The 22,490-nt window shown below is 44.4% G+C and overlaps 1 protein-coding gene and 1 pseudogene across 8 annotated transcripts; one reads left to right on the top strand and one right to left on the bottom strand.

Annotated features, from left to right (window-relative positions):
- Positions 1-1,740: 1,740 nt before the first annotated feature.
- Letm2 (leucine zipper and EF-hand containing transmembrane protein 2) lies at positions 1,741-21,316 on the bottom strand. Of its 8 annotated transcripts, none has more exons than XM_048456427.3 (11): positions 21,224-21,316; positions 20,036-20,428; positions 17,540-17,975; positions 16,230-16,373; positions 11,392-11,529; positions 10,696-10,896; positions 9,126-9,245; positions 5,131-5,244; positions 3,401-3,493; positions 2,821-2,895; positions 1,741-2,053 (listed from the first exon to the last, which is right to left on the bottom strand). In XM_048456427.3, exons 2-11 carry the CDS (start codon positions 20,080-20,082, stop codon positions 1,781-1,783), a joined length of 1,641 nt encoding a protein of 546 aa, XP_048312384.3. In that variant the 5' UTR covers positions 20,083-20,428; positions 21,224-21,316; the 3' UTR covers positions 1,741-1,780. The 8 variants fall into 8 exon arrangements, 7 of the variants coding, with proteins under 7 accessions (XP_048312384.3, XP_048312386.3, XP_048312385.3 ...); XM_048456429.3 differs by having other exon boundaries at positions 20,036-20,117; positions 21,224-21,283; XM_048456428.3 differs by lacking the exon at positions 21,224-21,316 and adding an exon at positions 20,815-21,217.
- On the top strand, positions 4,215-4,828 carry LOC125414254 (large ribosomal subunit protein eL39 pseudogene; annotated as a pseudogene).
- Positions 21,317-22,490: the final 1,174 nt, after the last annotated feature.

Here is a 22,490-nt window from a genome sequence, read left to right as displayed (position 1 = left end):
GCCCAGGTGGCACAAGCCTTTAATCCCATCACTTGGGAGGTAGAGGCAGGTGAATTGCTGAGATCTAGGTCAGCCTGGTCTACAGAGAGAGTTTCAGGCAGCCAGGGTCACACAGAGAAGACTTGTCTTGAAAAACCAAGACAAAAAACCCACAAATGACAAGAGAGCGGACCTGGTAGCACACACATTTAATACCAGAACTCGGGGGCAGAGGCTGCTGGATCTCTGAGTTCGAGGCCAGCCTACTTTACGTAGTGAGTTCTAGGCCAACCAAAGTGAGACCCTTTCTTTAAAAAGTAAAACGGGGGGAACAAAACACACCTGGAACCCACCGTGACTAGGTCTAACTGTTCCCATTTTGCCCATTGAGAGGCAACTACACACGAGTTGGCATTTCTTATTTACTTGATCCCAGGCTGTGCTCCCCCGAGTTTCACTTCCATAGTAAGCAACCCTAGCTTTACTGTGCAAAAGCTGAAATGCCTTTCCCTTTTCACCTCTCCACTACCAAAGGAAGATGCTCTTGATCGGCTGCCTGTCAATCAAAAACCCTAAGCCTAAATACCTGACTTCCTGCTTGTTACCGGGTAGCAAAGGGACTGTATCAGAGCTTACCACCATCCTGACAGGCTGACCAGAAAAAACTTATCCAGCACAAATGGTTAAGATTATGTGCTAGAGGGCTGGAGAGATGGCTCAGTGGTTAAGAGCATTGCCTGCTCTTCCAATGGTCCTGAGTTCAATTCCCGGCAACCACATGGTGGCTCACAACCATCTGTAGTGACGTCTGGTGCCCTCTTCTGGCCTGCAGACATTCACACAGACAGAATATTGTATACATAATAAATAAATAAATATATTTTTAAAAAAAAAGATTATGTGCTAGAATAGTGTCCGCCTCCCAGATTCCTGCAGCCTCTGTGGACATAGGATGAGGATGTCTGGGTGTCTGCCTTGTTGGTTTGGTTTGGTGTTTTTTTTGTTTTTGTTTTTGTTTTCCGAGATAGGGTCTTACTATAGAACTCACTCTGTAGACCAGGCTGGATGATGGACTTACTCACAGAGATACGCTTGCCTCTGCTTCCCGAGTGCTGGGATTAAAGATGTATGGCACCACCGCCCGGCTAGCTCATCTTTTAACTTAAGATTTATTTTTCTGTGTATGAGTGTTTTTCTTGTATATGTATGTACATCACATGCATGACTGGTACCTGTGGAATTCAGAAGAGGGTGCTGGATCCTGTGGAACTGGAGTTAGAAATGGTCGTAAGCCATCATGAGGATGATGGGAATGGAACCTACCACTGAGCCATGGCTCCAGCGCACTATTCTGGGGCCTGGACCCTGGGTACTTGTGCACTGTTCCTCTGAGGAGTCCCTCTGCAGAGGTTGGCCAGGTGCTCTAAAAAGTGGTTTTGGCAATCTCCATGTTCTGACTAGGAATTTCACCCCCAGGAGGCAGAGGAATCCAAGTTGCCAAGCTCCATTATGGAATACATTTCCTCTTAAAAGGTCTGAACCAACTGGGCTGTAATCCAGTTACTCGGGAAATGGGGGTGGGGGGCTTAAAATTCAAGGCTGGCCTGGGCAATTTAGACCTTACCTCAAAATCTAAGAAGGAAAAGGGCAGGGCAAGGGATACAGTCCAGTGAGTGGTTACCTAGAAACCACAGGGCCCTGAGATACTCCCTAGCACTGCCCCCCTCCGAGTGCACACAAACAGGAAGCCATTCAAAAACATGTGGGAGTGGGTTTTATGCTAAGTCTGGTAGGACGACAATTATACAACAGAAATAGCTTCTCTAAGTGGCCTGGTGTCACTGCTCGCGCATCTGGAGTGGTCACGGGGCCTCCAACGACTTAATGGCTGATCCTTTATCTCACGCCAGACAGGCTTAGCTAGAATTCCTTCACGGATGTCACTGCTGAGGGAACAGTGGCTGGAGAGAGTGAGTCCCGGCTCCAAGGGGTCCTTAGGCTCCTTTTGAATCGGCCTTGCTGTTCTGTGAGGTCTTCTGGGCTTTGGCCTGGAGAATCTAGGTACAAAACAGGACTTTAACCACCGTAAATTCATCAGTATCCCATTCCCTTTCACCTTCTTAACCAAACTAATGGCCACAAGCCAGGCTCAGTGTGCACATCATGTAGGAGAACTGACCCGAATTCCAGGAAAGCCTGAACTCTAGAGTGAGATTCCTTCACCCACCCCCTCCCCCAGAGAACTGCAATTAGACGGTGGCCACAGTCACGTGTCAGTTGCTTTGGTAATAAAGGTGAAGAAGACACACAGCATGGGTCTTGGGACCCAGCTACAGGTTCAAACTGTCCTATAGGGACTGTCAGTCTCCCCTCCACTGGGTGACCTTCCCGCTGTTAACTTTCAGCCCTTCCCCCGAACGGGAGAAGTGGGCACTGGAATTTCTTACTTACATGCATTTTCTTGAAACTTTAATTGCTTTCTTGCTAGTATTTCCTGACATCAGAAGCCTGTGGCAACTCTATGACATGTGAGGACTATTTTATTTAACACATTACAAAGCAAAACACAAAAAAAGGAACTGCCTATATTGTAATTAGCTTCTAGACTTCACATGCTTAGGCCCTGCTCCACCGTTGCACTGGTGGGGGTTGTTTGTTTGTTTGGGTTTTTTTCCCTCTCCTTTTGGACAACTGAGGTAGCAATTATGAGATGACTAGAGTTCAGCTACAGCTTCCTGTTTGAATGACAGGAAGAACACGCGATGTTTTATGGTACTTAGGGTTCTGGAGTCTCCGTGCTCTTACAGATAACTAGGGGAGAGGTTTCTCTGGATTACTTACTGCTTCTTTGGAAATGGCTGTTGATGGTGTTATGTGTGGAGATGCTTCTGGGGGCAGTTGCGCAAATTCTTCATCCTTAAACATCAGAAATGAGAGATCAGTGGTTTAATACAGCACACACAAGCATCCACCATGAATACCAGGAACTCTTAATTATTTTATATTATGTAGCTTTTGAAAGGCAAAAAATCTAAAATTTATATGTAATTAAAATGTTGATTTTAAAAAAGCACTTTTGGCAGTGCTGGGGATGGGGGTCATGGTTTCATGTTTTCCACAAGCCTTTACCAATGAGCTCCACGCCTAGTCCATATGAATTGCTTTTAGAAACAGACTAAACAGCATAATAGATGTTCTTTATTACCAAGTAGTACTGTGCTGAGTATGATGGCTTCTGTTTCATTAGGAGGATTAAAAATGCAGAGAATTGGCTGGGTGGGCATGTCTGTCATCTCAGCCCTTGGGAGGCTGAAGCAAAGGATCGGGAGTCTGACTCAGTCAGACCTTGTTTGGAGGAAAAGAAAATTAACATGGAAAAAATTGTTTTTCAGCTTAATCAAGTAGAAAGAAGGTAGCTAACCTTAGTTCCCTTTAGTTGAGGCGCAGGATCTACAACATTCTCTTGTGACTCAGGGGAAGTGGATGACGTCACGACAAGGTTTGGCTTTGGGGCCTGGGGAAACATTACGTCAGTGTCAACTGGACTGCCCAGAAGCTCTTCTAAAGCAATGTGTGCCTGAAGCCATTTGCCTTCCTCTGTGTGTGTGTGTGTGTGTGTGCGTGTGTGTGTGTGCGTGTGTGTGTGTGCGTGTGTGCGTGCACATACATGAGTGTGTCAGAGACAGAGGCAGACAGGGTCTCACTGTGTCGATCTAGTTGACTTAGAACTCACCCTGCTGTGATTAAAGGTATGTGACTGAATACAGCTTTCTCTGTTTTGTTGTTTTGAGATGCATCTCGCTGTGAAGATTAGCTTGGAATTTACTATATAGACTGAGACTGGTCTTGAACTTAGAGATTCCTCTGCCTTTGCCTTCCAAGTGCTCAGATTAAAGGTATGTGCTACCATGCCTGGTAGACTAAGCCTTTCTTTTTCTTTTTTCTTTTTTTTTTTCAGTTCAAGCTCATTTCCCTTTACTAGACTAAGCCTTTCTTGAGTTACATGGAATATATTCCTGCAACAGCAAGTTAGTATTTGAATTTTGAGCATCCTATACACAAAACTTGCACACTATTTAGATTCTAGGATTGAAAATACTTAGTTCTAGGCCAGCCAAGGCTACATAATGAGACCTTGTCTTTTTTTTTTTTAAAAAAAAAAAAAGTAAGCTGGGCACTGGTGGCACAAGCCTTTAGTCCAAGCACTCGGGAGGCAGAGGCAGGCAGATCTCTGAGTTCAAGGTCAGTCTGGTCTACAAGAGCTAGTTCCAGGACAGGCTCCAAAGCTACAGAGAAATCCTGTTTCGAGAAACAACAACAAAAACAAACAGCTCTTCGCCTTTCCTCCGCCATCGAGCGCTGTCTGCCCCCCTCGCCTTCTCGCCATATCTTCTCACAAGACTTTCAGAATCAAGCGATTCTTAGCCAAGAAACAAAAGCAAAATTGTCCTATTCCTCAGTGGATTCGGATGAAAACTGGCAACAAAATCAGGTACAACTCCAAGAGAAGACACTGGAGGAGAATGAACCTGGGTCTGTAAGGAGTCAACAATGGCAAGACAGTTTACACTGAATTGTGGTTCTGGATGAGTGTTATCATATGGAGTTCAACATTTTCAACCCTGATCATGTTTAAGTTGGGAGTGGGTTCTCCAGTAATAAATTGTACAGCCTTTCAAAACAAACAAACAAACAAACAAACAAAAAGTGATGGTGGTGTAGGCCTTTAATTTCAGCACTAGGGAGACAGAGGCAAGTGGAGTTCTCTGAGTTCAAGGCCAGCCTGGTCTTCAGAGTCAGTTCAAGGACAGCCAGAGCTACACAGAGAAACCCTGTCCCCAAAAAAAACCAAAACAAATGAGAAAACTACAAGTAAAAAAAATGACTAATGAGATGAATGAACAGAGACAAAAAGTTAACATTCTAAGCCCTTATTGACTTGAAAATTTATAGGCAGTTGAACAAATGAAATAGAAAAGAAAAGGAACCATTAGTTTACAAGGAGAAGAATACAGGGTTGCTAATGAAGAATACTAGATGTTAAGGCCAGTTAACCCAAATTCCTAAAGTCCTGCCTGCTCTGACTTGAAGACACTGGTCTCCGGAGAGGCCTGTGGGATGGCAGTCCAGGTTCAGCATGAGTTCACTGACCTCTATATCTGGTGGCAGTTCAATAGGCTTTGGCTTCACATCTATCAGGTAGAAGGTACGTGACAGGAGCAAAAGAGAAGGGGGCACGTTCTCCTTCAGGTGGAGGTCCAGCCACTAGAGAATGGACGATAAGACACAGAGTCAGAGACTGTTGTAGCCAGAGAGGACCTATGGTCATCTCCTACTTCCCAAGCACATTGGTAAGCTGTGGCCCAAGGGTGAAAACACCAGCCTCCTGGCTTCTGGCCCTGGGCAAGTACCTAGCAACTGCTGGTCACTTAAACTCTCCAGCCAATTCCCAATCCAAATCACTAAAGATCTTCTCTAAGGAAAAAGTAGATGGTGTCAAAGAATACACCAGATCTAGACATGGGAGGCTGAGGCAGGAAGCTGAGTTACCTGGTAAGAACTTATCTCGAAGTAATTAACAACCTATTAACCAAAGAAATCAACATTAGAATGAAGGTTTTAAAGCATCAAATTGGCCAAGTTTTTTGTTTGCTGTTGTTCTTTATTTTATTTTTGCTATGCAGCCCACACCTCTCACTTGGGATCCTCTTGTCACAAGACTCCTAAGTGCTGGGGTTACAGGCATGGGCCACTGGGGCACAACTGTTTTGTAAAATCAACACACGACAGTGGCACACATACTGTTTTGTACTTTGCTTTGTGTGTGTGTGTGTGTGTGTGTGTGTGTGTGAGAGAGAGAGAGAGAGAGAGAGAGAGAGAGGTGGGTCCGAGTGTGAAGGTCAGAGGACAACTTTTGGAAGGGATTTTGTCCTTCTGCTGTTGGTTCTGGAACCTGAACTCAGGTGTCAGGCTTCTGCCAGATGAGCCATCTTGTCAGCCTTTTCCATCCTTTGCTTCTTATCCCCATTGAAATACCTTAGGAAATACCTTGATTCATGTCAGTTGATGCAGTAATGTCCCCTGAAATATTTAGACAGGTTTCCATTTTATGTAAATGTCATATTTTACTTGATAATCCTTTTTTACCTTTGGGATAATTCTATTAATTAAAAATGGTACTTCAAGGATGATGGTAGTAAATGCCTTTAATCCCAGCACTCAGGAAGTAGAGGCAGATAGATCTCTGAGCTCAAGGGCAACCTGGTCTACATAGTACTAGACTAGCCAGTGTTACATAGTGAGATCCTGTCTCTAAACAAACAGAACAAAATAGAGTGTGAACTGCTCCTGCAGAGTGTGAACTGCTCCTGCAGAGTGTGAACTGCTCCTGCAGAGTGTGAACTGCTCCCGCAGAGTGTGAACTGCTCCCGCAGAGTGTGAACTGCTCCTGCAGTGTGTACTGCTCCTGCAGAGTGTGTACTGCTCCTGCAGAGTGTGAACTGTTCCCGCAGAGTGTGTACTGCTCCCGCAGAGTGTGAACTGTTCCCGCAGAGTGTGAACTGTTCCCGCAGAGTGTGAACTGCTCCTGCAGAGTGTGAACTGTTCCCGCAGAGTGTGAACTGCTCCCGCAGAGTGTGAACTGCTCCCGCAGAGTGTGAACTATTCCCACAGAGTGTGAACTGTTCCCGCAGAGTGTGAAATGCTCCTGCAGAGTGTGTACTGCTCCTACAGAGAACCTAGGTTCAGTCACCAGCACCCATACCAGGCAGCTCACAGCTGTCTCTAACTGCATGCAGTCCCAGATCATCAGGTGTGTCTGTTGTTCTCAGGACAGGGTCTCCTGCCCCAGGCTCAGGCTGGCCTTGAACTCTTGGTGATCCCCATACTTCAGCTTCCTGAATGCTAGCATTACAGGTATCAGCTACCAAGCTAGGCAGTGTATGTGTTTTTAAATTTTAAAGATGATGCAGTTTGTCTTCATGGAGTTTTAATTTTCAACTAGCAATGCAGAAGTTAGAGCCAAGCTCTCACGAAGTCTGGACTTCACTGATGTGAACTGACTATGTCTTTGTTACAAGACTGTTCACATGTTTATCATTTTAAATATCTTTTGTTTTCTTGAGACAAGGTCTTACTCTGAAGCTCAGGCTGTCCTAAAACTTTCTGCAGAGTCCAAGCTTGTCTCAACTAATGGCAATCCTTCTGCCTCAGCCTCCCATGCGCTGGGATCGCTCTCTACAAAGGTTCATCTTCCAGCTATAGCTAGCATAATGTGTAAGAGGAGAATAACTAAGCCAGACGGTGGTGGTGCACACCTTTAATCCCAGCACTCGGGAAGCAGAGGCAGGTGGATCTCTGTGAGTTCGAGGCCAGCCTGGTCTACAAGAGCTAGTTCCAGGACAGACTCCAAAGCTACAGAGAAACCCTGTCTCGAAAAACAAACAAAAAAAAAAGAATAACTACCTGACATGCTCTCCAAGGGACAACACTGGCTCCTGTCCCCAAATAATCTTCACATGTCATGGTGGTTTTTACACTGGTAACTGAGGACCCCAGAGGAACTGTTCCTTGGTTTCCAAGTGTGCTGCTGATGTCAGAACCCAAGTGTGCGCTCTGATGGGTGGTACAGACATCTACTACCAAAACCTACACTGTATACAGATTTGGAGCACAGGAGGAAAGAGCAGTCACAGTGAACGCCTGGACAAGGTCTGGACCCTGCACAGGCTGACAATAATGGCCCTTTGTAGGGGAATTTCTGACAAGAAATTTGGTGGAGGCAAATTCCAAGTCAGCCCCAAGATCTCCCAGATATACACACTTCCAGTTATTCAAACATCAGTCTAGACCAGTGGGTCTCAACCTGTGGGTCATGACCCCTTTGGAGATTGAGTAACTCTTTCACAGGGGTCACCTAAGGTCATGGGAAGACATATCTACATTAAAATTCATAACAGTAGCAAAATTAGTTATGCAGTAGCAACAAAAGTTTTATATTGGGGCGGGGGCAGGGCTCACCACAACCGGAGGAACTGTAGCAAAGGATTGCAGCCTTAGAAAGGTTGAGAACCACTGGTCTAGATGCTTCATGAAGGGATTTTACAGATGGAATTGAGGTCCCAAGTCAGTCTACTCTGAGATAAGATCCAACGGGGCTTAGCCTAATCACTAGACCTGGAGGCCCAAAATGAGTGCAAGATTTGAAACATGAGCGGGTCGGGTACATGGCAGGTTTTGCCGACGGAAGAGGGACCAAGAGGTACATGCTACAGGTGGCCTCTTGGAGCCGAGAGTAGGTGGGCTGGCAGCCAGAGAGGAAACAAGAACTTCTTCCTGCCTACAGCTGCAGGGAACATGGTTCAGCCAACAAGCTGAAGGCATGTGGGAGTGGATTATTCCCCAGAGACTCCAGAAGGCAATACAGCCTGCACTTGTGACCCTTGGGTTGCTCTGTGAACATTTCTAACCATGGAGTTTGTAACAGCATTATAGAAAACTGTGTGGTTCCCTGTCCCTGTCCAAGGGGAAAACAAACAAACCTCTTTAGGGCATGTTTAACTGCTCGGTGAAGTAAAGCCAGTTAGGTACGGTGCTATAACTGTTTGGACCTGAAAGGTTCTCCAAGTTCCATGTGCTGAAAGCCCGCTCACCAGACTATGGTGCTGCTTTTAGGGGGCGAGGCCTCACCAGAAGACATTAGAGCTCTGAAGGGAACTGAGGGTCCTTGCCTCCTTTTCCTTTGACTTTTTTCAAAAACCAAACAACAGTAACAAAACAGGGTCTCATTTCATTGCCCTGCCTGTCCTGGAACTCACTACGTGGGCCAGGCTGGCCTCTAACTCACAGAGACCTGCCTGCTGCTGTCTCCCAAGTGCTGGGATTAAAGGCGCGCTTGTCTTTCTCTGCTTCTTGACCACTGTAAAATGAACAGGACGTCTCTGCTGTGCAATTTTGTAAGGTAAACTGTGCTGTCAAAGAACCAAAGAAATGGGACCAAGCAACCGCTGGCTAAAAGCTTGGAAGCCGGGAGCCAACACAAATCTCGTGCTTTTGGATGCATGTTGTCAAGACAACGGACAGCTGGCTAATCCAGCCTGCAAAGCAGAAATCAGCACGGAAGTGAGGAGGGCTGCCGTGCTGCTTGCCTCTGTGAGTTGCTGCCGCAGTTGCTCCTCTGTGAGGCCCAGTGATCGCATCCCTCGGGCCCGGCAGGCAGACTGGAGCTCTGACACACTCAGAGCCTTCACCCCTTCTGTGGCGATTATCTGCAAGACGTGGAAGAACAGGCTTAGATCTTTGGCTTTCAATTTTACTCAATGCCTATATTTCAGAAAAATCGACAGAAACCCCAGATCTGATGCTTTGGCCCTTTGCCACCAACACTGACTGCTGCAGACCAGCAACTTAGGAAGGTAGCAATTGAGATGCAAGGATAGTGTTGATGGGCAGCAATAAAGATAGTTATATATCCGCCCCCAACATTTTATCAGGAAAGTACTTCCTGTCTTGGTTTGGATTTTGCCTAGTTGTAACATCTACTTTTCCTTTTTTTTTCTTTTTAAAGATTTATTTATTATATATGCAGTATTCTGCCTGTATGTATGCCTTCAGGCCAGAAGAGGGCTCCAGATCTCACTACACTTGGTTGTAGTAGCACCAACCAAGTGTAGAGCCACCATGTGGGTGCTGGGAATTGAAGAGTAGCCCTTGCCATCTTGTTCCAGCGCCTTTTTTTTTTTTTTTTTTTTTTTTTTTTTTTTTTTTTGGCTTTTCAAGACTCGGATTCTCTGTGTAGCCCTTGGCTGTCCTGGAACCCACTCTGTAGACCAGGCTGGCCTCGAACTCATAGAAATCCGCCTGCCTCTGCCTCCTGAGTGCTGGGATTAAAGGCGTGCGCCACCACTGCCCGGCTCTATTCTGCCGTGAAAAGCTTTCACACACCGTTTGCCACGAGTCTCAGAGCTGTCTCCCTGTCACCAACCCAGGATGACCTGAGTCCTCTGGCCCACAACACTGATAAGTAACAGTTTCCACATGTGACCCAAAACTACAGTTCTTCTGGGACCAGTACTGTTTACAACAAAGCTCTGAAAGCAACACCCACAATCTAATAGGGCAACGTGCTCGTGTCTTCTCTGTTTTGGGAAACCTGCTCCCCCAGCAGACTAATACAACAGCTGATTTTGATTCAGCAAACATTCTTTCCACGTTTTAAAGGAGCCTAATTAGAAGTTATACCCCAAATGGTGCCTTCTGCAAGCTGGCTTGCCTTGGTTTCCCTCCTACCATTGTGCTCTGCCACCTTGTTGTTTTAACTAGACTAACTCACCCAGCAGAATATTAACTTTGGCACCAGTTCCTGTGCTGGAGAATAGAGGTAGGTGTGTGTGTGTGTGTGTGTGTGTGTGTGTGTGTGTGTCTGAGGGCAGAATGCTGCCAAGAAACCAGAGCTGATATTTCCTTCCCAGCAGGTGCTAACTACTTCAGATTAGTCCCAGCTAATACATCCAGATTACTGGCTGCTTACGACAGCCTTTTCAGGAAGACAGATCCTCATACAACAAACAAATACTGAAATGAGTAGTGAAATTGGAATTTGTCATAGTGATGGCCTTTTAAAGCATTCGTTTTGCCAGAACCAACAGAAAACAGCGCATTTCACAAAGGTGCCCTCGGATGCCTCCGGACCCCCATTTGCCGAGCGCAGGCTCTTACTTCGTCATCTGCTTTTATAGACTTCAGTGTCATCAGGAGCTGGAAGCGGAGCAGATTGTTGGTTCCGAAGGTCTGCAGCTCCAGCAGCTTGCACAGGGCGACCAGCTGGGGTCGATCCAAGTGCTCCAGGGGTAACTGATCCTCGAAGAGCTTAGAGAAGCGAGCAATCTCCTTCGTGCTGGGCTTGTGGCCTGTCTGGACCTGGGCAATGGGACAAAGGCCAATTAAAAGGAGTTTCCTACTTTGCATAAACCTCCTAATAGACTATGTGAGGGAGATGGCAAAGCAGTTAGAGACTTTATGTATTGTATGGGTTCATTGGGAATAAAAAAAAAATGTCTAGTGGAGAACTGGGTTCAGTGGGAACCGGGCACCTGCCGTGCGTGCATGCCAGGTTCAATGCCTAGTCTAACCCCACCCCCCAACAAAGCTCTTTTTAGAATCAAGCTCAGTCACTAGAAAAATCTTGAGTATTTCTAAAGTTTATACTGATCTTTCTTTCCATGATGATCACTTTAAGGTGGCCTTTGCTGCTGCTGTTTTGCAAACTACTCTAAGTGTTTAAAATGTTGTATATTTATAATTTAGATATGACGCATTTCAAAGACTCTGAACACTCTCAGTGATCCATGGTGACATGCTTCTTCTGTAATTCCAGCCCAGATGTCGCTGACCTACTGCGCGAGCCCCTGACACCTGTTTTACATAGGAGAAAAGCTGGGAAGAGGCATCTCCCAACTTGGCTCGGTTTCTCTTTGCCATTTCTGTCATTGTCTCTTGAAGGAATTTTGCTAGTTCCAGTTTTGCGGCCATCTTCTTTCTTTGTTTTTCTTCCTTAAGAGAAGAGGAAAAAGTTAATCACAGTGCAGGTTGGCAATGACGAGAGAAATGACTACCTCCCTGCTACTGGGCATCCCCACCACACACATCACATTAACACTATTACCAGGCCCGGTTAAGTTTGTAAGAACCCAACCACTGTAAAGGGGCTTCTATTTAACCTGTCTCCTTAATCTTGCATTTAATTCTCATTAAAACAATGATACTAAGCCCCAATGAAAGGCTCTCTTATTAGATAAGTCACTACCTCCTAACCTCATCTAGGCTGCTACTTAAGCCAAACTCTAGTAGAAAGCTCCAGATTTTGCTCTACAAGGAAACTAACTCAATGCTAATCATCTTTACAGTTTAAATAGAAAATATGCAATTATAATACACTGCATTGTGTGCTGTAACAGATTTGAAAACAGCACTATACAGAAGAGATTAGATATACATTCTTTTTGTTATTGTTGTTTGTTTTGTTTTGTTTAAGACAGGGTCTCTATAGATCCCTGACTGTCCCAGAACTCACTATGTAGACCAGGCTGGCCTCAAACACATAAAAATCCACCTGCCTCTGCTACCTGAGTGCTGAGATTAAAGGTGTGTACCACCATGCCTGATTTAACGTACATTCTTTTTTTTTTTAAAAAAAAGATTGATTTATTATATATACAGTGTTCTGCCTGTATGTCTGCCTGGAGGCCAGACCTCATTATGGTTGTGAGCCACCATGTGGTTGCTGGGAATTGGACTCAGGACCTCTGGAAGAGCTGCCAGTGCTCGTTAACTGCTGAGCCACCTCTTCAGCTCCTTAATGTACATTCTTAAGACACTGTTGGTTAGTTGTTGCAAATCCTCATTCGTCATCAGAAATACAGTGGTTATTTTTGAAATAACCATGGTCAAAATGCTGGGCACAGGGGAGACAGAAGCGGATATAGTTAAGTCACTTATTCAAGAACATTATCATTAGAATGCTGTGAGTTGTTTCTAGATCCTGATTATTTTAAATGTAAGTAAATTAAGACCTGCAATTCCAGCAGCTTGCAAAGGGCATCCAGCTAGAGTTTAAGTAAATTAAACCATCTTCAGGCAGTTAAACATTATAGTTTGATTTTCCACTTTAATCTCAAATTAAAGTCTAGGGGTACAGCTCAGTGGAAGAATGCTTGCCAAGAATGCATGAGACCCTGAAGTCTATTCCTAATATCACTAGAAGAAAACAATAAAGGAGCCAAATGTGGTGGCGCACACCTTTAATCCCAGCACTCAGGAGCCAGAGGCAGGAGGATCTCTGTGAGTTTGTCAATTTGTTCTATATAAGGACTTCCAGGCCAGCCAGGGCTGCACGGAGATGACCCTGTCTCAAACAAAACAAAACAAAGCACAACACAAGCACAGAAAACGAACTTTATCTCAGATTTATCTTCCAGTCTCCATTCTTATTGTCAGCCCCGTGATTTCAGGTCTGCTTATTTCCTTCTCCCGGCTCCGTCCCGTTCAGTTCTGCCAGCAAAACTATTTTCCTAAAATATAGCTCTGATCATGTCACCCATTACTACTTCAGGTTTTAGCTTCTCTTCACCACAGTCAAAGGCAAAGTTCAAATTCCTGAGCGTGGGCGATGCTTTGCAGCCTGACATTCCTTTTGTCTGTCTCCTGCTACTGAATCCTTGTCCAGCCTTCTCCCAGACTTACAGATCGTGGTAAACGCTCACCCTTTCTCTGAACCTCAGTTCCAAAATTCCTTCCATGAAACATTTTCTTGTTCTTTACACTGCATTTTCCAGTCTTACAGATGGACAGATTTTTTGTCCCTTAGGAGCACTTTATGACACTGTCTAGTAGAGACACAATGACGAAAGGACGGATGGACTTCTTTTCTAGCCCAACCCCTCTGCAGTCACTAAGACATAAGACACCTTCCCTAGTTTACATCTCACAAGTCCTGAGGATAAACCATACCTAGGCTCATTAAATAAATAACAGTAGATGTTTGTCTTCTTTATTATTTAAAATAAACCTTTTAAGATATTTATTTTTATTTTATGATTATTTTGCCTGCATGTATGCATGTCTGTCCACAGTGGCAGAAGGCTTTGGATCCCCTGGAACTGGAGTTAGGGATGGTTGTGAGCCACCATGTGGGTGCTGGGAATTGAACCTGGGCCTCTGCAAGAGCAGCCAGTTCTCTTAAACTCTGAGCTATCTCTTCAGCTCCTTTATTATTTTTTATTTTTTGGAACTCAATATGTAAACCAGGTTGACACTGAACTTACAGCTCCCTTTCTTCCTTTCTTTCTCCATCTCTTCTTTCTCTCTCTCTCTTTCTAGCAGTTAAAATAAAACAGAGTGTAATGATGCACACCTTTAATCCAGCACTTGGGAGGCAGAGGCAGGAGGATCTCTGTGAATTTACAGGATAGCCTGGTCTACAGAGTGAGTTCCAGGACAGTCAGAGCTACATAGTGAGACCCTCTCTCAAAAATACCCAAAACAAACAAATTAATAAAATATAGTAGAGATAGAACATTCAATAAACAGTAACAGGAAATTTAGATATTTACATATAAAAATCCTGATACTGATATTACAAACTTTTATAATATCAAATTTTCATAATAAAACAAACTGGATTATACAAGCAAAGACAAAATACAAAACTATAAAAATCTTAGAAAAAAGTAATAGAAAAGTCTAACTTGGGGCTGATGAAATGGCTCAGGACTTAAAAGCACTGATTTCCAGAGGACCCGGGTTCAGTTCCTAGCACCTACATTACCCTCTGTAACTCCAGTTCCAGGAGGTCCAATGCCCTCTCCTGGCCTCCTCAGATACCAGTCAAGCATGTGATGCACAAACATACATGCAGACCAAACACCTATGCACATAAAATCTAAGTGACCTTGGATTTGTGAACCAGCTTCCAGCTGTTGCTCCGAAGGCATGGCCATTTAGAGTGTTTATGAAAAGATGAACCACATTTCTCTATCACTGGTCAAGACCTGGGATCCATTCACAGCAATGGAAAGAAAAAAAATGCTAGCACCATTTCCAAAAATAGGGGGAAAAATAAGGCACAGACTAGGAGAAAATATTTACAAAGTATATATTTGATAAAGGACTTGTATATAAATACACAGAGAACTCAAAACAACAATAAGAAACAAAATACCCAATTACAAAGTGGGCAGAAAGGAGCTTTGGAGATGGCTCAGTGGGTAAAGTTCTTGCTCATTCAGACATGGGGTCCAGAGTTCCACCTGCCTGTAGTCCTACTCTATGGGACACAGGAGCAAACTGGCCAGCTATACTAGCCAAATCAGTGAGCTGTGGGCTTTAAGTGAGAGACCCTGACTCAATATACAAAGTCTCAGAGCTGATTATCTATGTATCTATTTATCTGTCTGTCTGTCTATCTAATCTATAGATATCAGAACGTTATATAAGGTGGGTACGCTTGCATGAACAAATGCCTATCCACACCACACCACACACCAATAGCGGGCAAAATCAACATACATTCCCTCAGCCAGGTGGTGGTGGCACATGCCTTTAATCCCAGCAACTCACAATAAAATAAGAAAAGGCCACCTTCCAGCACTCAGGGAGGCAGAGACAGGTGGATCTCTGTGAGTTCGAGGAGGTCGGGCTGAGATACACAAAGAAACCCTGTCTCGAAAAACCAAACCAAACAAAACCAAACAAAAGAAAAAAAAACCATACATCCCCTCAAAGAAGTTTTAGCAATGCCAAAGCAGCTATCCTCTACACACCTATTAGAATGGTTAATATCCAGAGTACAGTGTCAAATGCTGGGGAAGACAGGAATGGCATGCTTGGGTAGAATGCAGAATGCATGGCTGCTCTGCCGTCCAGCAAATTTTTACAATGCTAGATACAGTGTTACTGCGTGCAACCACTCTTGCTCAAGTTAAAAAAAAAATCCCTAAACACAAATATTCATAGCATTTTTACTTATACCTGCCCAAATTAGAACCAATGAATTTCCAAAAGATGAATGGATTTAAAAAACACTTGCACATTCATAAATAGAATTAAAATTTTTTCATAGATCTTCATTATTAATTTTTTATGCATTGGATTTCCAAATTCGGAGTTATAGGAAATTGTGAGGTGCTACATGGTGCTGAGAACTGAAACAGGTTCCCCTGCTGAGAGCAGAAAGTGCTCTAACCACTGAGCCACCTCTAGGCCCTCGTGCAGGATCTGATAAGTGCGTACTGCTAAGTGGAAGAATCCAGTCCAGAAAGGCCGCACAGTGTGTGATTCAAATTACAGGGCATTCTGGAAAAGGCAGAACTACAGAGTGAAAACATCTGCAGTTGCCGACTCAGAGACACACAGTAGGTGGAACAGGTAGGGGACTCAGAGTTTCAGAATGGCGAGACTACTCCGCACGACACTGTGAGGGTGGGCAGGGCGGGCCGGTGCTGCGGAGCTGACAGCGCTGCGTACCACAAAGTGTGAGCCCCAGCGTCAAGCATGGGCTTTCGTTAATAACAGCGTATGATGTATTAACATCAGTTCCCCAGTTCTGACATGCACAGCCCATGGGAAACGGGTGCGGTATGAGTGGTCCGTGGCAAGTCTGTACTTTCTGCCTGGTTTTTCTGGAAACCTACAAAACTGCTCTAAAAACGAAAGTCTATTCATCTTTTTAAAAAAGGTTTTAAAATCCTGTATACCTTTTTGGATTCACTTTCGAAAGTTGACGGCAACATGTCTGGGAAGAGCTTCAGAAACACTGGTATCAGGAACTCCATAAAAGGTACAATTATGAACACCATAAACGGAACCAAGCGGAAGACATCAGCGCACGTTCTCAAAAGCTGAAGAGACAAACGCAGGAGCAATATTATACATCCAGGGCATGCCCAAGCCAAGCAAGAGCGTCCAAGCAGAACACAGCCTGTCTTTAAGGTTTTCTACAGCTGGAAAGGGCAAGTCTCTCCTTCAGTGAAGCTCTGAAGGAGCGTTTATGGACTACCCTCGGAGAAACTGATGACAATCAATATGCATTAGTGGCATCTCTTAAGGGTCCACATTTTGATAACACAGTATTAGCTAAAATTAATTTTTCCTTTTTGAGAGGAGGGGTTTTACTCTGCTGCCCAGGCCGATCTAAGACTCCTGGGCTCAACTGATCCTCCCCCCTCAGTGTTCCCAGTACCCATGATTAATAGTATGTTCCAATGCACTTAGCTTTAAAATTTGTTTTTTAAATGCATATATATATATTTAATATATTAACAGCATTAATATTAGGTTAGGGTTAGGTTACCTTACAAGACAGAGTTTCTCTATGTAGCCCTGTCCTGGAACTCACTCTGCAGACCAGGCTGGCCTTGAACTCATCCTCCTGCCTCTGCCTCCAATTAAAGGATTGAGATTAAAGGTGTGTGCCACCACAGCCTGGCTTATTTTTCTAATATACAAAAATTTCAAGCCTCTCAAGTCCTTGAAGAGTTTAAAAAAAAAAAACCCACACAATTAGCTAGAGAGATGGCTCAACAGTTAAGAGCACTTGCTATTCTTCCAGAGGACACGAGTTCGGTTCCCAGCATCCACACCAGGTGGCTCACCATTGCTCCAGGGGAGCAGATGCCTGTGGCTTCTGCAGACACCTGTACTTGCATGCACATGCCCACCAGCAGACACACACTTGTACACACCTTAAAATAATAAAAATGAATCCGAAAAAAACCTCACAACTCTGTAGGCAGATATTCCAGCCCGTCGGAGACAAGGTAAGATGAGAACGAAACAAGCTGTCTGGGGCTGGGAGCGTCTGCTCAGATGCTTAAAGAAGAACCCTGGCGTGGCACGAACCTTTGGTTTCTGATCAGTAGCTATAATTTCCACCTTAGGGTGGGGAGCACTCTACATCAAAGCCAGGGCCTCGAGTATCATCAGGAAGTTACCTAAGGATTTTTACGGTGAAGCTTTACTTCGTTCTAATTTTATGTTTTCCATTTCAAATAGGATTCTTGCCTACCCTTCGCCTCTCTCGTCTCGTTAGCGCCTGTCCATGCAGTAGCCTCCAAACTATTCTGGCAGCAACTTTGGTGTCGATCCAAAGTAAGTAGAATCCATTGTAATAATATTTGAGTTCGTGCATGATTTTTTGTCTAAAAGATTGCCTTTCTTGTGCAGTCTCTCTCTCCGCTTCTCTGGGAGGCTGAGGGCTTGCTGGCTTAGGTTTTCCTGGGGTTTGCTCCGGCTGAGGTTTACTAGGGATATTCTGTAGCCAGCACGTTGTGTGTAGTTTTTGTGTGAGTCTAGTTCGTAAAGGGTGGACGTGAGTACTTGGTAGACTGGGACAGGAGTACTTCCTGCTTCCGTAGGTCGTACGGAAATGAGAATCTGGCAAGTGGAGAAACGCAAGTGATGGGGAGTGGGAGCAGGAAGGATAGACAAAATGGCTGGGCAATCTGGAAAAAAGAACAGTATTCTTTCAGTGAGATGTATCATTACAAAAACCCAATAAGCCTGTAAACAACTGTTGTTTAATAATGATTGAAATATAATTGTATGTGTGTATGTACTTGCCTGTTCCTGGGTATTAACCTAGGACCTTACACATCCTAAGAATGTACTGTATCTTTGAGCTCCAACCCCTACTCCTCAGCCAGAAATACAACTTTGTTTCTTTTTTTGTTTGCTTGTTTTTTGTTTTTTGAGACAGGGTTTCTCTATGTAGCTTTTGAGCCTGTCCTCGAACTTGCTCTGTAGACCAGGCTGGTCCTGAACTCATAGAGATCTGCCTGCCTCTTCCTTCCAAGTGCTGGGTTAAAGGTGTGTGTCACTAAGAAGACAGTACTAGCAACCAAAAGTAGTTCACCTATACTAGGTCAAGTGTTCAGCCACTGAACTGTACCTCAACCCATAGAACTTAAACAGCTGAACTGTGCTCAATTATTAAACATCTCCTTAGAAAAAATATTAATAGAATGGTAATTTGCTATAGCAAGTTAGAAATTATGTAACTATTACTTTAAATATTTAGGGGCCAGTGAGATAGTCCAAGGGTATTGAACCCTGGTTAGCTTGAAGAATAGAACTGACTCCTACAAGTTGTCCTGTGATGACCAAACGGGTGCCAGGGGTATGCTCTCCCCAGGAATTAAATAACCAAAAACTTAAAACATCTTATTTGAAAAAAAAATCTATTTGAAAACATATTTCTGCAGGGATGATGTTTGATAGTACTGTCTCTATCTACTCTCATAAAGCAGATGATTTGACTTTGCTATTAGCTACTTTAGTAATAACAAAGAATGTTTTAATGAAGTAACTTCATAGTCCCTGCGAGAATGAGACAATTATGTAACATTGCTTTGTCCATGTGTCTGTGGACTTCCTCAAAGTAATGAAACATAATTACCCTAAAATCCCTCAAGAGCACTTAAAAGTAGGGATTAGAATTGAGCACCCCCATCAATACTGAAGTTAAACCAGAACATAAGATCTTAAAAACAAAACACATCCAAATAAAGCTACAGGCATCTAGCCAGTCATAGAGTGGCAATATTCCTTAATCCCAGCACTAGGGAGGCAGAAGCAGGCGGATGTCTGTGAGTTTGAGGCCACCTTGGTCTACAGAGTGAGTTCTAGGGCAGCCAGAGATACAAAGTGAGATCCTGTCTTGCAAAACAACAACAACAGAAGAAAAAAAAAAAGGAAAAAAGAAAGCTATTGACAAAGAGTTGGTTGGTTTTTGTTTTTGGCTAAAAGATGTCTTTTTCCCATTCTTTATTTTTATTTATTTATTTATTTATCTTTTTTTTTTTTTTTGAGACAGGGTTTCTCTGTAGTTTTTGGTGCCTGTCCTGGAACTAGCTCTTGTAGACCAGGCTGGGCCTCAAACTCACAGAGATCCGCCTGCCTCTGCCTCCCAAGTGCTGGGATTAAAGGCGTGCGCCACCACCGCCGGGCCTTTTCCCATTCTTTAATCAAATGTTTTGAAACATAACAATAGATATACTCTTTAAATGGCCAAAAGAGAAAATACACAATGAATGCAGTAGTATTCTGAATACATGAGTAACAAGAGACAAGAGCCCTGGCCTGAGCTTCTTCATGAGCCGATTTCCTCCTCCTACAACTGAGGTCCTCATGTAATATTCCATAACAGAAATGCCACTCTAAACTATTTCATTGATTTTCCCTCTATAACACATCTACAGAATTGCTTTAAAGTAGTTTAAATTTAACTATGAACTCCCTAAGGGTGTATTTAAAATTCAGCGAGGTTTTGTGAACTCTGCCAAACCTTCTGCTGGTTTCTTTTGTCTTTTTTTGAGACAGGGTCTCAATATATAGTCCTGACTGGCCTCAAACTCACAGAGATCAGCCTGCCTCTGCCTCCTGAGTGCTGGGATTAAAGGCACGTGTCACGACATTTGGCCAGAAGCCAATCCTTTTACACACATTATTTTCCATAGAGATGCATGAATTCATATACATATTTGTGGGAAATTCTGAACCTTACCTTGTCCACAACATAGCTAAGAATGAATTATAACTGTAGAAGGCCATATTTATTTTTTGTTTTAACTAGCCAACAAAGAGACCTAGGCAAAAGAAGTAAATAATTTAGTATTTTAAAAAGGCATCAATTAAACAGCAGAATTTAGTTTTGTTAAACTAATGCAAGTGGAAATTTGAGCATTCAAAGTGCAAAAGTTCCTTCAAGCTCATTTCCAACAGTCATGGTAGTAGCTCTGGATGTAAAAACGGTACATTTGCGATCCCAAAACACAGAAAAGGGTTGGTTCTAAGAAGGTGCTCGCGAAGACGACATGGCCTCCAAAGGCTTTTTTATTTCTGGTCAATAGTGTCTAGTAATCTGCTGCGACGGTTAAAAGGAGAAAGACATCTTTATCTGTAACCAGAAAATACAAGCAGAGAGTAAACATCCTGCATTCATTTTCGGTCCGTTTCCCATACTGTTTGGCCAAGCTACAGTCAACCCAAAAGTCTAAAAGGTATTCACCCATGTCATGCGAGGTTACACATCATTAGAGATAGGTACCATGGCACATGGTACCTCTAATGGTTCAAATGCAGATGAAAACGGATCCCATTCAAGTGTTACTGAATCTCGGGATTCAGTACCTGTAACTAAAACCGTTCTCCACCCTGAGTCGCTTTTCAGCTACTGGCAGCAACTCTGCTCTATCGCAATCGCGCTGAGAGGAGGTTCCCCCTTTAACTCCCCCCCCCTCCACCCCGCCCCCGATCCCACGAAAACCTCAACCCCAAGGCTACCGTCGCAAACCCGGCTCAGCACCTCGGAAACCAGCCCCACCGCGGTTAGCTCTCCTCCGGAGGGGGGCCGGGTCCGCTGCAGAGGCTTCCCAGCCCCGGATCGCGGTCTACGGACCACTCCCAGGCAGTCGGCCCGGCGTTTCGGGGAGCCCCAAGCCCAGCGCTACCGGGTTCTCTGAACCCCGCCCTCGCCGCACCGGTGCAAAAGGCGCCCTCGGCTCCCGACCAGCGGCCTCAGAGGATGTGGGGCGGACTGTTGTGGGTTTGGGGATTGCTGGAGTGGGGTTAGGTACACTGAAGGGGCGAATGTCAGCTGGGCGCCAAATCTGACGGGCCGGGTGGGGTGCTGAGGGGTGATGCGGGAGGGAGCGCGAGCTGCCTGCGGGATGATGGGGCCCTCAAACCCTACCTTCCCAATTCCTCCCCGCACCCAAGCTAGAGGGGCCGGAAGCCCAGTCTCCATGGTCCCGCCTCCTGCGCCTCGCCCTGTGACGTCACTATAAGTGACGCTACGACCATCCAATGAGTTCTCAAATTCTGGGAACGGCTCACGTCCTTCACGGTAACAGCGCGGAAGGCAGCAAGGTCCCTGTGAGAGCCCGTGAAGTGACTTGTAGGTTGGACTTAGTTTAGGGAGCGTCTGTACTATAGGGACTAAAACTGCGTTAGTAACGTCTGATAGTCGACTTGGTAACCCATCTCGGAGTCACTAATGACATCGCTTTGATGGTTTTTCCTCTGCCCCTCTGTCCACTCAAACTCTGAAACTACTTAGAGGTCTCTGGTTGGCGGAGGAGGTTGTGAGGTCCGGGTAGCAGAAGGGGCAGCCTTGGAAAGGGAAACATCTCTCTTCTGCAGGGTCGAAGGTTGGAAGGCTGCTGAAATCGTCATATGGAATTTAAATTTCACTAAAGAAATTGGTTTCTTAATGTTGTCGCTTATTACTTGTTTGTGTAGAAATCTCAACATTTGAAATATATTCTAAAGTAGCTGTTAAATAAGGTAAGCATTGCAGGTTTGGGGAGACTACAGTTCCTAGGGTGGGAGACTAAGCCACCTTTGGAAAGTGAAAGTTCTGAAAGTTTTCGTGTTCCCATTTATTCAGCTTTTCTTGTTTTTTTCATATTTATTTATTTATTTTTCAGAATTTTATGTAGCAGAGGCCAGTCTGGAACTTGATAGCAGAAAATGGTCTTGAGCCCCTGAAATGTCTGCCTGCCTTCTGAGTGCTTGGATTATAATTGTGCACCACTACGACCGACTTGGGCTTTTTAATTTATTTTTATTTAATTTTTTGTTTTTTTGAGACAGGGTTTCTCTGTAGCTTTGAAGCCTGTCCTGGAATTCTGTGGACAGACTAGCCTCAAACTCACAGGTATCCGCCTGTCTCTGCCTCCCGAGTGCTGGGGTTAAAGGCGTGCGCCACTACTACCCAGCTCTAAGTTTTTTGAGACAGGATTTCACTCTGAAGTTCTGGCCGAACAGAACAGGTTATGTATATTTACCTCCCGACTGCTTGGATTTAAAGATGTGTACCACCATGCCTGGCTCAAATTTTTCTCAACCTTTCTCTCTCTGACAAATTTGGTCAAATTATGGGCTGAACAAAATAGAATAGTTTCTGAGGGTCAGGCGCGGTAGCACACCCTTTTATCCCAATACATGAGAGGCAGACA

This window comes from Myodes glareolus, chromosome 23, assembly GCF_982192425.1.
Source record: "Myodes glareolus chromosome 23, mMyoGla1.1, whole genome shotgun sequence".
Taxonomy (NCBI): domain Eukaryota; kingdom Metazoa; phylum Chordata; class Mammalia; order Rodentia; family Cricetidae; genus Myodes; species Myodes glareolus.
The sequence above is the reverse complement of the archived record's forward strand: the minus strand, read 5'-3'. Positions and strand labels throughout refer to the sequence as shown.

Excerpts from the sequence above, each read along its gene's own strand:
- Letm2 (XM_048456427.3), bottom strand. The coding sequence starts at position 20,082 with ATGGCCTTCTACAGTTATAATTCATTCTTAGCTATGTTGTGGACAAG. Across the intron at positions 9,246-10,695 it reads CTATAAAAGCAGATGACGAA|ATAATCGCCACAGAAGGGGT; the intron begins GTAAGAGCCTGC and ends CACGTCTTGCAG. Across the intron at positions 2,896-3,400 it reads CTCAACTAAAGGGAACTAAG|GATGAAGAATTTGCGCAACT; the intron begins GTTAGCTACCTT and ends CTGATGTTTAAG.